General features: G+C 37.1%; 4 protein-coding genes across 6 annotated transcripts; 3 read left to right on the top strand and 1 right to left on the bottom strand.

The window, feature by feature from the left end:
• Positions 1–516: 516 nt before the first annotated feature.
• On the top strand, positions 517–1,832 carry LOC106438940 (LOB domain-containing protein 41). The gene is made up of 2 exons (XM_013880246.3): positions 517–946; positions 1,036–1,832. The coding sequence occupies exons 1-2, from the start codon at positions 757–759 to the stop codon at positions 1,626–1,628; spliced, it is 783 nt and encodes a 260-aa protein (XP_013735700.2). The 5' UTR covers positions 517–756; the 3' UTR covers positions 1,629–1,832.
• Positions 1,833–2,094: 262 nt separating this feature from the next.
• Positions 2,095–5,063, top strand: LOC125606963 (ubiquitin receptor RAD23c-like). Its single transcript, XM_048776213.1, has 12 exons — positions 2,095–2,351; positions 2,694–2,855; positions 2,956–3,009; positions 3,098–3,147; positions 3,276–3,395; positions 3,494–3,671; positions 3,835–3,981; positions 4,079–4,144; positions 4,239–4,286; positions 4,383–4,495; positions 4,624–4,702; positions 4,782–5,063. Exons 1-12 carry the CDS (start codon positions 2,286–2,288, stop codon positions 4,896–4,898), a joined length of 1,200 nt encoding a protein of 399 aa, XP_048632170.1. The 5' UTR covers positions 2,095–2,285; the 3' UTR covers positions 4,899–5,063.
• Positions 5,064–6,338: 1,275 nt separating this feature from the next.
• LOC106438938 (14-3-3-like protein GF14 nu) lies at positions 6,339–8,184 on the top strand. 2 transcript variants are annotated; one of them, XM_048776218.1, is made up of 5 exons: positions 6,339–6,500; positions 6,934–7,439; positions 7,526–7,648; positions 7,719–7,835; positions 7,915–8,184. In XM_048776218.1, exons 2-5 carry the CDS (start codon positions 6,963–6,965, stop codon positions 7,981–7,983), a joined length of 786 nt encoding a protein of 261 aa, XP_048632175.1. In that variant the 5' UTR covers positions 6,339–6,500; positions 6,934–6,962; the 3' UTR covers positions 7,984–8,184. The 2 variants fall into 2 exon arrangements, with proteins under 2 accessions (XP_048632175.1, XP_013735698.1); XM_013880244.3 differs by having other exon boundaries at positions 6,382–6,500; positions 6,946–7,439.
• Positions 8,185–8,217: 33 nt separating this feature from the next.
• Positions 8,218–11,166, bottom strand: LOC106438937. 2 transcript variants are annotated; one of them, XM_013880242.3, is made up of 5 exons: positions 10,899–11,166; positions 10,755–10,802; positions 10,347–10,649; positions 10,126–10,262; positions 8,218–8,581 (listed from the first exon to the last, which is right to left on the bottom strand). In XM_013880242.3, the coding sequence occupies exons 1-5, from the start codon at positions 11,077–11,079 to the stop codon at positions 8,420–8,422; spliced, it is 831 nt and encodes a 276-aa protein (XP_013735696.2). In that variant the 5' UTR covers positions 11,080–11,166; the 3' UTR covers positions 8,218–8,419. The 2 variants fall into 2 exon arrangements, with proteins under 2 accessions (XP_013735696.2, XP_048632174.1); XM_048776217.1 differs by having other exon boundaries at positions 10,932–11,147.
• Between the last annotated feature and the right edge of the window lie 1,597 nt (positions 11,167–12,763).

Here is a 12,763-nt window from a genome sequence, read left to right as displayed (position 1 = left end):
CACAGAGATCCGCCCACAGTCACAAAGAAGAAAATATCAAAACCCGGAAAACCGAAAACCAGAAACCAGGCGCTAGTTTTCGGACAATAATAAAGCAGTATTCGAAAACGGGTTCATTTCCAGAAAACCAGGAGTTCAATGTGGGTCCCATCTTCCTCAAATCCTATCTGGCTCAAACGTGGCGATTCGACCAAATTTTCTGACGCGCGAGCGTTAAAGGCACGAACTCAAAAGGATAATACTAATTGATTGATGATAGATTGTTTATAATAATTTGTGAAATTATGTTATTTTTTTTTTTTTTTAGCATTATAAACTTGTCAGATGCTCTCTCAAATAAAGTACTCCATGATCTAATATCCACGCTGCATATTAAATATTTTGGATGAAAGTAACTAAATACCAGATTTTGAATAATTGATTTAAATTCATAATTAAATGTACTAACACGTGTACGGCACACGCGTGGGGGTTGAGAGTGGACAAGAAACAAAATTTGGGGAAGAAAGACAAGGATTAAAACGTTGAATCCGGAAAAAAAAAACCGCGGCGTGTTTAGCAAAACAGCTTCTTTTTATTTGTCTTCTCTCTTCTTATTAACCTTGGTTTCATCTCTCAGCTTCCAAAAACCCGGGGGCTTATTATCTAACAAACTCAATCAACATCTTTCTTATATAATTAGTGAATCTCAATCCGTCCTTATTACAAAAATCTCCCAAGAAATCTTACGAAACAGAGTCTAGAAGACAAAACAAGATGCGGATGAGCTGTAATGGATGCAGAGTTCTTCGAAAAGGGTGTAGTGATGATTGTAGTATACGACCGTGTTTGTCTTGGATCAAATCGCCTGAAGCGCAAGCAAACGCAACGGTGTTTCTCGCCAAGTTCTATGGCCGTGCTGGACTCATGAACCTCATCAACGCCGGTCCCGATCACCTTCGTCCTGGTGAGTTGTTTTTTTTTTCATTAAAGTCATCTTTAGTGGAGAGACGAAAGGTCATTTAAGGTTAACGAACTTTGCGTTATAATTTGCAGGGATTTTCCGATCGTTGTTGCATGAAGCTTGTGGGAGGATTGTGAATCCGATCTACGGTTCGGTTGGTTTGTTATGGTCGGGAAACTGGCAGCTTTGCCAAGCCGCCGTGGAGGCGGTGATGAAAGGTGAACCGATCACAGAGATGGCCACAGATGCGGCCACCAACGGCCAAGGCCCGCCGCTGAAAATGTACGACATCCGACATATATTCAAGGATGAGAGCTCCGCCGCCGTAGCTGCGGCAGCAGCTACTGGCTCAACCGATCTCAAACGGCCGAAACCTCGCCGCGCTAAACGTGTCGCCGGTGTTGCTAAACCGTCGGAATCGGAGGAAAAAGAGGCTAGCCACGTGTCGTCGTTGAGCCACCAGTCTGAAGTCGTGGCTGCTCAGGAAGGAGAGAGCAATATCTCGGAGGTGATGACGTTCTCTCCGCCGGCTGTGCAGAGCTCCGGCGAGATAAAGCTTGACTTAACATTAGGGCTCGAGCCGGTGTCGCATGCGTGTAACGTGGTGCCTCTTAAGAAGAGAAAGATCGGCGCGTTCGCCACGTGTCAGGAGGACATCCCGTGTAAGACTGAGCTTAAGCTCTAACTTTTTTCCTTTGTAGTTTTGCCTCGCGTCGGCTTCGTTCGGCTCGGCTGGGCCAAGCTGTAGCATCAAACTGGGCCGATAACTCTTTTTTGTATTTCTCTCTATGTTTCCTTTTTGAGTTTGTACTTCCTCTGGTGATAAAAAATAGTGCATGTACAAACTTATTTACAGAGATAAATTTAAATTTGGATAAAGTGATTATTACCGTTCTGTTTTATTTTATTTTTTTCCATTACCAAACCATAGCAAAAACAATAGAAAAGCCGAAAACGGCCTACCCATTTAGTAAATATTGTTGGCTTAGGCCTATCTTCTAAATAGTAAAAGCACTATGGGCCTATCTTCTAAACATTAGAAGTTGTTGGGCCTATCTATTAACAGCTGTAATCCGGAAGCTGTCAACATGACGTGGCATATTTTAAGTGGCCTAATGACGTATGACGTGGCAGAGTGGAAAGTACCAAGACATGTGCTTCTTGGGCCACAATCCAGTAGTGGAGATATCGAGGGAACCACCAAGGTAGGGGCTACATTTCGTGTGCATCATCTTTTACCTACTCGCCTTCTCCCCAAGTTATTGCGATTGCCAGCTGCGATCGATCTGAGCTCAGTTTCGCCTGAGGATCGGTCACTACTAAGGGGATTCTTTTTCCGAAGATGAAGATATTTGTGAAAACTCTCAAGGGAACTCACTTCGAGATCGAAGTAAAACCTGAGGATTCGGTATGAGAAAAATCTGTAGATAGTTTTCTTAATCGTTAATTGAGACGGTTTAGTTCCGTAATCCGATGCGGTTTTTGATCCGGTTTAGTATCTGACTCTTTGATTTAGAGACGGTTTTGGTGCTATATAGTTACTTGCTGAGCTGACTATCGCGTGTTTTAATTGGAACTTGTTAGGCATCGTCACTATGATTGCTGTTTTTAATTTTATCTGGTTGTAGTGAATGCGTGTTTGATTCTCATATATCAGGTTGCTAGCTTATTGGTTGTAGATGTAATTGAATAAAGTTTTGTGGTCAAGGTTCCATGTTTTTGACTATTTTCTTGAATATTTTAAATTCAGGTTGCTGATGTGAAGAAGAACATAGAGACTGTGCAGGGAGCAGACGTGTATCCTGCTGCGAAACTCATGCTTATTCACCAAGGGAAAGTGCTTAAAGATGAGACCACCATTGAGGAGAACAAGGTCGCTGAGAACAGTTTCATTGTCATTATGATGGCCAAGGTGAGCTTCGATCTTAGGAAACTAAAGTGTTTGTTTTGTTTTCTTTTAGTTCTTTGATTACCTAATTTTGACTTGTGTTCTATGGGGTTGAAACATGTAGAGTAAACCTTCCTCAACTGGATCGTCTAGTGCATCTTCTGGTTCTACAGTGCAGGTGAGTTGGTTCTGGTGTTATAGCATGACATAAACAATGAGATGCTAAAACTTGTTTATTGAATGATCTTACTTTGGAATTGGTTTAGGCTAAGTCGATGCCTACCTCATCAACACAGCCTCCAGCTTCTGTAGCAATGTGAGTTTAATGGGCAAATATTATCTGCTTGGAAGTTTCTTAAAATTTTATCTTAAAATATGTATCTATTCTATATACTAATTGCGATTTTCTCCTTCTAAATTTCTAATCTTCCTAAATCTGTGCAGACCAGCTGCAGCTGCACCAGCGCCTGTAGCTGCCACTGAAACTGTGGCTGCACCTGTACCTGAATCTGTTTCTACTACTCCACCAGCAAGCACTCCTGCACCCGAATCAACTCCTGCAGGGTTAGCATATTTACTATATATATATATGTAGTCCTTCGAATGTCTGCTTAGTTCAGATATTGGCCTACTCTTATATTTGTTTCTTTTGGTTAATGTAGGTCTCAGGGTGATGTGTACGGACAAGCAGCATCGAACTTGGCCGCTGGAAGTAATTTAGAGAGTACCATTCTGCAGATTCTGGACATGGGTGGAGGAGCCTGGGATCGGGACACTGTCGTCCGTGCACTGCGTGCTGCATTTAACAACCCTGAAAGAGCTGTGGAATATCTTTACTCTGTGAGTCCTATTTTGTATTTTCTTGCTGTAGATGCTGAGTCCTATGATCTTGATCACTAGGCCTTTAATCTTCTTCTTTGTCACTGTTATAGGCTATTGTTTTTAGTGACACTAAAGCTAGATGATAATTTACATATTTTAAACACTTATGTTTATGCATTAGGGGATCCCCGAGCAAGCTGAAGTTCCACCAGTTGCTCGTGCTCCAGCTAGTGGTGGGCAGCCAGCAAATCCTCCAGCACAGGCTCAGCAACCTGCAGCGGCACCTGCTACTGGTCCTAATGCAAATCCGTTAGATCTCTTCCCACAAGTAATAAATTTGGAGATCAAAGAAGCATACTTTGTTTCATTTAAAACTTTTGATCATCATTGGGTATGTTGTAGTAATCGACGTTTATGTTTGGCAGGGGTTGCCAAATGTTGGAGCAAACCCTGGTGGTGGAACACTTGACTTCCTGCGCAACAGCCAACAGGTATAAGCTGTTTTTTTCTACTTGCTTACAAGAAGAGCATATAAGACTATCAATGTGCGACTTGTTTATTGTTGTTTATTCTGGTGTGTATCAGTTCCAAGCTCTGCGTGCAATGGTGCAAGCAAACCCTCAAGTTCTGCAGGTATGTCTATCCAATTCACAGAAGAACTGCAATAATTGTTCAGTCATTTGATAGCTTTACAAATGAATAATAATGTTGTCCATGTGTTATCTGCAGCCTATGCTTCAGGAACTGGGAAAGCAAAACCCAAACTTGATGCGGTTGATTCAAGAACATCAAGCTGATTTCTTACGTTTAATCAATGAACCCGTTGAAGGAGGGGCAGAAGGGTATGTATAATCCTTGTTCTCTTACGATTATGATTCGTATGTAACATACATATAAAAACCAAAATTGTGAGGCTTTCAATTACTTAAACAGTGATTCTTTTGGTTAATTTGTGCACTGTGTTATTCAGCGCCAACCTCTTCGGCGAAGGAATGCCACAGCCACAGGCGATACAGGTCACACCTGAGGAACGGGATGCAATTGAAAGGGTATGTTTCGTTTCTTTCCTCTCGCATTCTTCACTCTCTTACTGATTCATTAACTTGATAATTAAAACAAAAACTGCAGCTGGAAGCGATGGGATTTGAGAGAGCATTGGTGTTGGAAGTGTTCTTTGCGTGCAACAAGAACGAAGAGTTGGCTGCAAACTATCTTCTGGATCACATGCATGAGTTTGAGGAATAAGCTTTTTATTATAAAAATACCCTTGTTCTTCTCTCTGTCTCTTCTCATTGGTTCATATGTTTTACTTAAAAAATTGTGGGGATTGCCAAGTTCGAACTTCGTTACTCGTCCGTGGTCATGGATACTCTCAGTTGTCAGTTTCAAATGGAATTTCTCATTCTGCTCTTTGTATTGTCGTTGATCGTATCTAGTCGTTGCAAAATCTCATGTTCCTGTTTTTTTATTTTGTCGAACTGGAGACAATATGTATTGTATATGAATGTATTAATAGTAAACGTAAAAACAAAACATGAAAACCCAAAGTTGATTCACTGTAATGATCTCCTAAAACTTCCCTCGTGTACTCTCGTTCATACGTAAGTTGTTTTTTTTTTTTTTTTTCCATCGAAATGTTTTTTAAAATTAAAAACGGGCCAAGCCCAGTACAAGAAAATAAGATACAAAAGCCCAGATACATCAAACGGGTAACACACATTTCTCAATTGGGCCAAAACTTCCGGGCCCAACTTGAGGAAAACCCTAGACACTAAACGCGAAAGACAACGGCCGCCTCACATATCAGCCTTACTGATACTTGGCCACGTGTTGCCATCCTCGCCGTCGAGGGGTACACGTGTTGCGAAGACTCCGAGTCACCACCGTTTCTCTTTACCGCCGGCGATCCAAACAACCGATCGTCCGACCACGCCGGACCTCAAAAGCTCCGCCCATCTTCTACTCAAACCATCTTGGGTCTCTAAAACTGGAGAGAGTCAATCGCCGAGGCGAGATCTCATCCACCACCGATAACCGCCGACCTCCAATAAAATAACACATGCATCGACACCCTTTCCGCCTGAGAACTTCTCCCTCCTCCGACGAACCCACAAAACACCCGAACCATGAACAAACCCGAAATAAAACAAAACCCTAAGAGACTAGGGACCTAAAGCCGGCGACGCAAAGCTTTGGAAGCCTTCACCCCCCGGAAACCAGAGCCGATGACGGCGGAACTGAAGGAGCTTCCCCGCCACGGAGACAAAAGGCCGGCGGCGACGGATCTGAGATAGCCTCCATCTCCCGGAATTATTACTCGATCTACTAAAAGGAAAGCAAGAACCTTATCATTTTTCTAAAAGAAAAAAGGTTCCGGCGGCGGCACGGACGCTCACGCGCCGGCCGACCGCCGTACTCCTCTGAGTTCTCTCTTTTCTCTCTTTTCTATAGTTTCACTTTCTGCTTACAATGGGAAAAGTTCAAGAGACGCGTCATACGTAAGTTGTTTTATCAATGTCAATCTCTTGCAATATATAATTAATGTTTTGATTGTGGTCTCTAATGGAAATGACGCAAAAAAATATTTTCAAAAAAATAAAAATAAATCAATCAAGGATACCGACAAATCACGGGAAATCAGGGCCCATATAATTAAATTGTATCACGAAATTAAAGTCTTTGACGGGTCAACAGAGTTAGACACTTGTCGTACTCTGATTGGGCCTTTTCTCCAAAACTCAAAAAAGCCCATCTTCTGCCCTTTTTCCCCCTTATTTCTTCTCACTACCCTCATTTCGCGTCTCGTGCTTCCACTTCCACAAACCCTAATTCCAAAAATCCCCCTCGGTAAGCTCCTCTAGATCTGACCTTGCGTCGCTCATAGCTTTCTCTGCTGCTCCTTGTTGTTATCGTTTCGTTTACTCTGTCGTTGGTTTTCTTGTCTGTGCTCGCTCTTATTTCGAGATCTGGCCATATTCACGAATCTTTCCCATCGATTTTCGTGTTTATCTCGCTAGATTTTGTCTGTGTTGACCTCTACTGTTCGCTTCATCTTCGATTGCTTGGTATTGACGGTAGATCTGTACGAATATGATTTTAGTAGATTATGTTTGCTCGAGAGGATTTAGAAAATTGTGATTATAAATAATTCTAATCTATCCGGTACAAACCGGTTCGAACTAAACCAAAGTCTAATGTCTAAACCACATTCTCATCTCTAATATATATTATTTTTAGCATAGTTACAGTAAAGTTCATGAAACGTATTTTTTGAAAGCAGGATCTCTAACAAGAGTGTGATACTAAACGATGTCGTCTACTCGGGAAGAGAATGTGTACTTGGCTAAGTTAGCCGAACAAGCTGAACGTTACGAGGAGATGGTTGAGTTCATGGAGAAAGTCGCCAAGACTGTTGACTCCGAGGAGCTTACTGTGGAAGAGAGGAACCTCTTGTCCGTTGCTTACAAGAACGTGATTGGTGCAAGGAGAGCTTCGTGGAGGATCATTTCTTCCATTGAACAGAAGGAAGAAAGCAGAGGGAACGATGATCACGTTGCTCTTATCAAGGACTACAGAGTGAAGATTGAAACCGAGCTCGGGAAGATCTGTGATGGGATTTTGAACCTTTTGGATTCTCACCTTGTTCCCGCTGCCTCTTTGGCTGAGTCCAAAGTGTTTTACCTGAAGATGAAGGGAGATTATCATAGGTACCTTGCTGAGTTCAAGACTGGTGCTGAGAGGAAGGATGCTGCTGAGAGCACTCTCTTGGCTTACAAGTCAGCTCAGGTACATTCTGGTTTTGCTGCTTGAGAGTAGTTAAAAGGAGGTATCTTGATGAATTGCTAATGGTGTTTTTTTTTCTTCTGATGTAGGATATTGCACTTGCTGATTTACCTCCAACTCATCCGATTAGATTGGGGCTTGCTCTGAACTTCTCTGTCTTCTACTATGAGATTCTCAACTCTCCTGATCGTGCTTGCAGTCTCGCCAAGCAGGTTTGTGTTTTGCCTTATGGGTTTATCCTTTACTTCCTGAATTATGTTATTCACTCAGATGTTTTCGCAGGCTTTTGATGAAGCAATCTCTGAGCTGGACACATTAGGAGAAGAATCATACAAAGACAGTACACTGATAATGCAACTTCTCCGTGACAATCTGACCCTCTGGACTTCTGACCTCAATGTACTCTTCTATCTCCCTCGTTTACTTTAACTCCTGGGTGAAATTTTGACTAATTGCTCATGGCTTGCTCATTTTACAGGATGAGGTGGGTGGTGACGAGATCAAGGAGGCGTCAAAAGACGAGCCTGAAGAAGGGAAACAAGCGTAGACGTTGAAGTGATCAGAGGAAGGGAGCGAGCAAGAGATTTCTAAGTATGGTATTGGATTTGGCTTTAGTTTCTTTAAACAGTATGATTTGAGGTTTGTAGAAGCAAAGAGAAGACCATGATTTGGTTTTCTTCTTTGGAAACTCTAAACTCTGTTTTTTTTTAATGGGGTTTTCAAGCTGTTGAGTCTTTCGTTGGTTTTACTTTATTGTTTGTTAGTAGTTTAGTACTATTTATTTGGAAGTGAAACCCCCATCTTTAATGAATCTTGGGAACAAAATCAAACACTCCCAAGGCTCCAACTCCGGCGAGAAACAAGTAAAACTTTAAAATTATGCAGAGACCACAGACAATAAAAACAGAGTTCAAACAAGTTTATTTTACACACCATTAACCTTTTATTTTATTTGTTTACTATAATATTATTGGTTTTGAAGCTCAAAAAGCTTTGATAAGACAAATGAGAAAGAAGCATTTGGATTTTGTTGGTTGCCTTTGCCTTTTTCTCATCCATGAAAACAACCTTCTTCCTGTTTTCTTCTTCTCTTCTTGATTTTCTTTTGTCATCATATGTTTCTTGTCTTCATCTACCTTCAAATCCTTTACAACCACAGAGCAGTGAAACACCCCTTATTATAAGCAAGTAATCAAGTGGGTAACTTTAATTTGTGAATGTATCGTCACAATATTCATCTCAACAGAAAAAAAATGATATGACTTTTGAAAAATGTGACATAACTTTAATAAATTTGTGACATACTAAAATTTTATGAAAAAGTATAGTTTTGGGCAAGATTTTTCAAATATAACAATGACTAGTAACTCATATATCACCATTAATGTAAATTTTATATACAAATATTTATTTTAGAAAGACTAATAAAATATATTAAATATTAATAATTCATATATCACTATTATTTATATCATATTAACAAAAAAAAAAACTAAATTTAGTTACAAATTTTTTTTTACATCAACTTATATCATATTTTGCTTAAATATATACATGTTATCAAAATTAATTGTAAGTGTACATCAACAAATACAAAATTAAAGCAACACTAATCAAATAAAATTTTTGTTCATAGTTAAATGATAAAAAATCTATTTAAATTTATTGTTCATTAGGTTAGTTAACAAATTGATTTTTACAAGTTTAATATATCTTAACTAAAAATAAAAACAAATCTATATTTATTATTAATATATATTTAAATATAGACTATTTAAAATATGTGATAATAGATATATGCAAAATAAATAATCATTAAATGAAAATAATAGAAGTAACTTTTTTTGCTTTTAAAAATGTAGTTTTAACTCTATTGAAATTTAAGCAAAATTAAACTGAAATAGTTAAACCAAATCAAAAGAAATAAGTTCATATGGTTTGTTTTTTCCAAACCTATAAAGTTAAAATAGAAAGAAAAAAAATAGAAAATAATAATATGCAAATGTAAATGTAAATTTTTTTTTAAAAAATAAAAGAGTGTTATATTTAAAATTATTATTTCTACGTATGCGCAAGAAATTCCAAGTTTATATAATTATTAAGAAAAAAAATTGAATGAATGGTTCAACCAGAATATGCTCAATACATCGCTTGTGACTTTTATTATAGATGCAAACATATGACATATATCATTAGCCTTTTCAATATGGAATATACTAATCATAACAAAGGGGTCCAAATGAAATAAAGTTGGATGATAATTTCTATTATTGATACTCTCACATAAAGTGCTTCATTTCCAAAATATATCATGAAAGAATCTAAATCATAACAAGAATACAATATTGTATGAATATTACTTTATCATGAAAGAATATTGTATATATAGAAACATACAAAACATGCAATCTTATCATTATCTTTTATAACACTCTGAGAATAAGTATACACTGCATACATGTATTGGTGTCTTTCTCTTACAGTGTGAAAGAATCTAAATTCATTTGTTGCACAGACGAGTTCAAAAATTTTATGCAATTATTTACGTATGTGCCTTTTACATGGCTCCAATCAAATGAATTTTCCATATTTTATTAGACGTTTACAATTAATACTGAATGTGTAAACATCAAGTTGTGAAAGAAACATAATGTAAAATCAAGAATTAGAGAAACGTTTGTATGCATACCTCTTGTTGAGCTTTCAACTCAAGTGCAAACTCGTCCTGCGAATCATCAGCTTTCGTCGGTGGCGTCTTCACCAGGCTAACACTTACCGGTGCACTCTGCACACCCACATCTCGTTTCAACCCCACAACTTTCTTTTCTGCTCAAAAACACTCCAAACTCTTAAACCCACAACACAAAACCGCCTTTATGATATTATTTAACAAAGATGATAATCAGTGACCTTGAATAAGAACAGGATTGGTGGATACATGATCCTCTTGAATGATTCTGACGTTGGGATTACTCGTTCTTGAATTGTTGAGATTGTGATTAGAGGGAAAATTCATGAGTGGAGTAGACTTGTTGGATACGTCTCTGAAGGATATTGAGTTTAGGGTTTTAGACGACAAACACTCCATAGGAACTTCACCAGACAAAGGATTGCAAATGTACTTCTCTGCTTCGTTCCATTTCGAGTTTAACTCAACACCTTCTGGTTTTAACCAATCTTGATTCTTCTTGTACGTTGTTTTGGCTTGCAATGCTATAAGGAAAAGAACAAAACAGAACAAACAAAAGGTCACTCTATGCATGTTCTCTGTTCTTTTCCTTTACAACGCGTTAAGTTGAGAGCCATGAAAAGGCTTACCCTTGAGTGCACTAGTGAATGAATAATTTGATGGGTCAATCTCCTGATCTGCTCAAAAAACTTCAAATCTTCAGAACATTCCTCTAAGTGAACATTACATATAAACACAGAGAGAGATTTAGGAAGATCAGTTGTTAATTTTGCCTGTATGGGAGTAGCCAGGAGAAGAGAGAGTACTAGAGATGGTGAAGGTTGTTCTAGAAGACTTGCGATCTTCTCGTGAGGAAGCAGAAAACCTTCTAGAACCAGGGGTTTCACGAGTAAAATGACCTTTTCGACTCCATTCTTGTAGGTTAAACTCAAGCTCTTTGCCACGCAAAGCCATTGAAAAGAGAACAATGTTTATTACGAAAGAGCAAAGGTTAGCCACGTAGGAGGAAGATGGGAGGTAATATGTACCTTGAAACTTAAAGGGATTACAGATCTTCACATAAAATATGAATCTTTAATATAATTTCTCATCAAGTTTTGGAATATATTATATGTTGAATTATAATTGGACACCTAACATATATTGAAAACATTTTATAGAATAGTTTATTTTCTTTTTGTCTATTGTTTTTGGGGGTAATCTATATATGGGAAACAGATTCTCTTGGCATGTTCCACTTTTTCTTCTTAGTTTTCTAATCTTTTTAGTTATTTTTTCCTTTTCTTGTCTTAATTTGTATAGTGACAGTTCAAAATAGTGGAATTGATTAGTAAGAAAAGATTGATTGATTTAACATGTCTGGCTATCCTTCTCTCTGCATATCAAAACTGACTGAAACATATGAGTTGCGTATAAGAACATTAACAATTAACTTGTGTGAAAGATCGAAAGTCTTATATTCTTTCTAAAGAAATATAATATAAATATATAACAATGATTTAATAAATCACTAGACATAATTAGACGCTTTATAGGAAACTACGATTCTATTTACCAAAAAAAATTGATCTACCAAGCTTTTTCTTATATAAAAAATTGATGTTCTAACGTTAACTAATGTATTTTACTTTAAAACTAAAATATACATATACAAATGGTTAAACTTATTGGAAAGTAAATAATAGTAAATATAATAGTAAATATTTTTTTTTTTAAATATGTATGAATAACCTTAAACATCATTCTTTCAAATTAGAGAGGTAATATTTAAGTGCTTAGACGAAGGTCTAGACTTACACTAAAGAAGTTTTCAAACATTTCAATTTGGCATCCAAATTTATGAAGCTTCCATTTAAAATATATATATATATATGTATATGTATATAGTTTTGATATAATAACATAAAATATTAAATGCAACAAACGTAGATAAAAATTAGTTTATAAAAAAATATTATAACTATTGGAAGAATTTTATAATAGTAGATTGAGATTTGAATAAATTTTATACTACATGAAAACTATATTTTTTATTAAAATTGCAAACTTAATATTAAATAATAATAAATATTTTTGTTTTAAATAGGGTTCCAAATTTTCAAATCTGGCTCTGCGGCTAAGCTAACTCTTTAACTATCATTTTAAAATTTTGTTTAGTAGATGACCGATTGATCGCACAAACGCCTATACTGACTTGTATCCCAAATTTTAAATATCATAAAAGCATGGAGGATGTTATTGCCGTTGTAATTTAATTATATATACATGGATCTGTGAATATTCTTGACTATGTACGATTATGAGCTATATTAATGAGTTGAAAGTTATGGCAGAGTCTATTCACTTGTTCAGGGTTGTATGTGTGAGGTTGATATAAGTGTGTATTCACTTATTTATGGTGTTAATTAATAAATAGAAATGTGATATAAATGTAAACTGATCGGGCTAGTTTGATTACTGTAACCTTTTTTATTTATTTTTGCTAAAGTAACTGTAACTAAACAACGATTATTACTAGCACTGGACAAGTTTTCATAATGTGAAGTACATGGACTTCACATGGAATCCATGTAATTGTTCATTAGCACTCAAAGTTTATCAAAGCCCGGGTTGAACATCGTTAAAAAGGTTTTGTAAG

This window comes from Brassica napus, chromosome A3, assembly GCF_020379485.1.
Source record: "Brassica napus cultivar Da-Ae chromosome A3, Da-Ae, whole genome shotgun sequence".
NCBI classification, from domain to species: domain Eukaryota; kingdom Viridiplantae; phylum Streptophyta; class Magnoliopsida; order Brassicales; family Brassicaceae; genus Brassica; species Brassica napus.
Note: the sequence above shows the minus strand (reverse complement) of the source record. Positions and strands in the feature narration are given on the sequence as shown.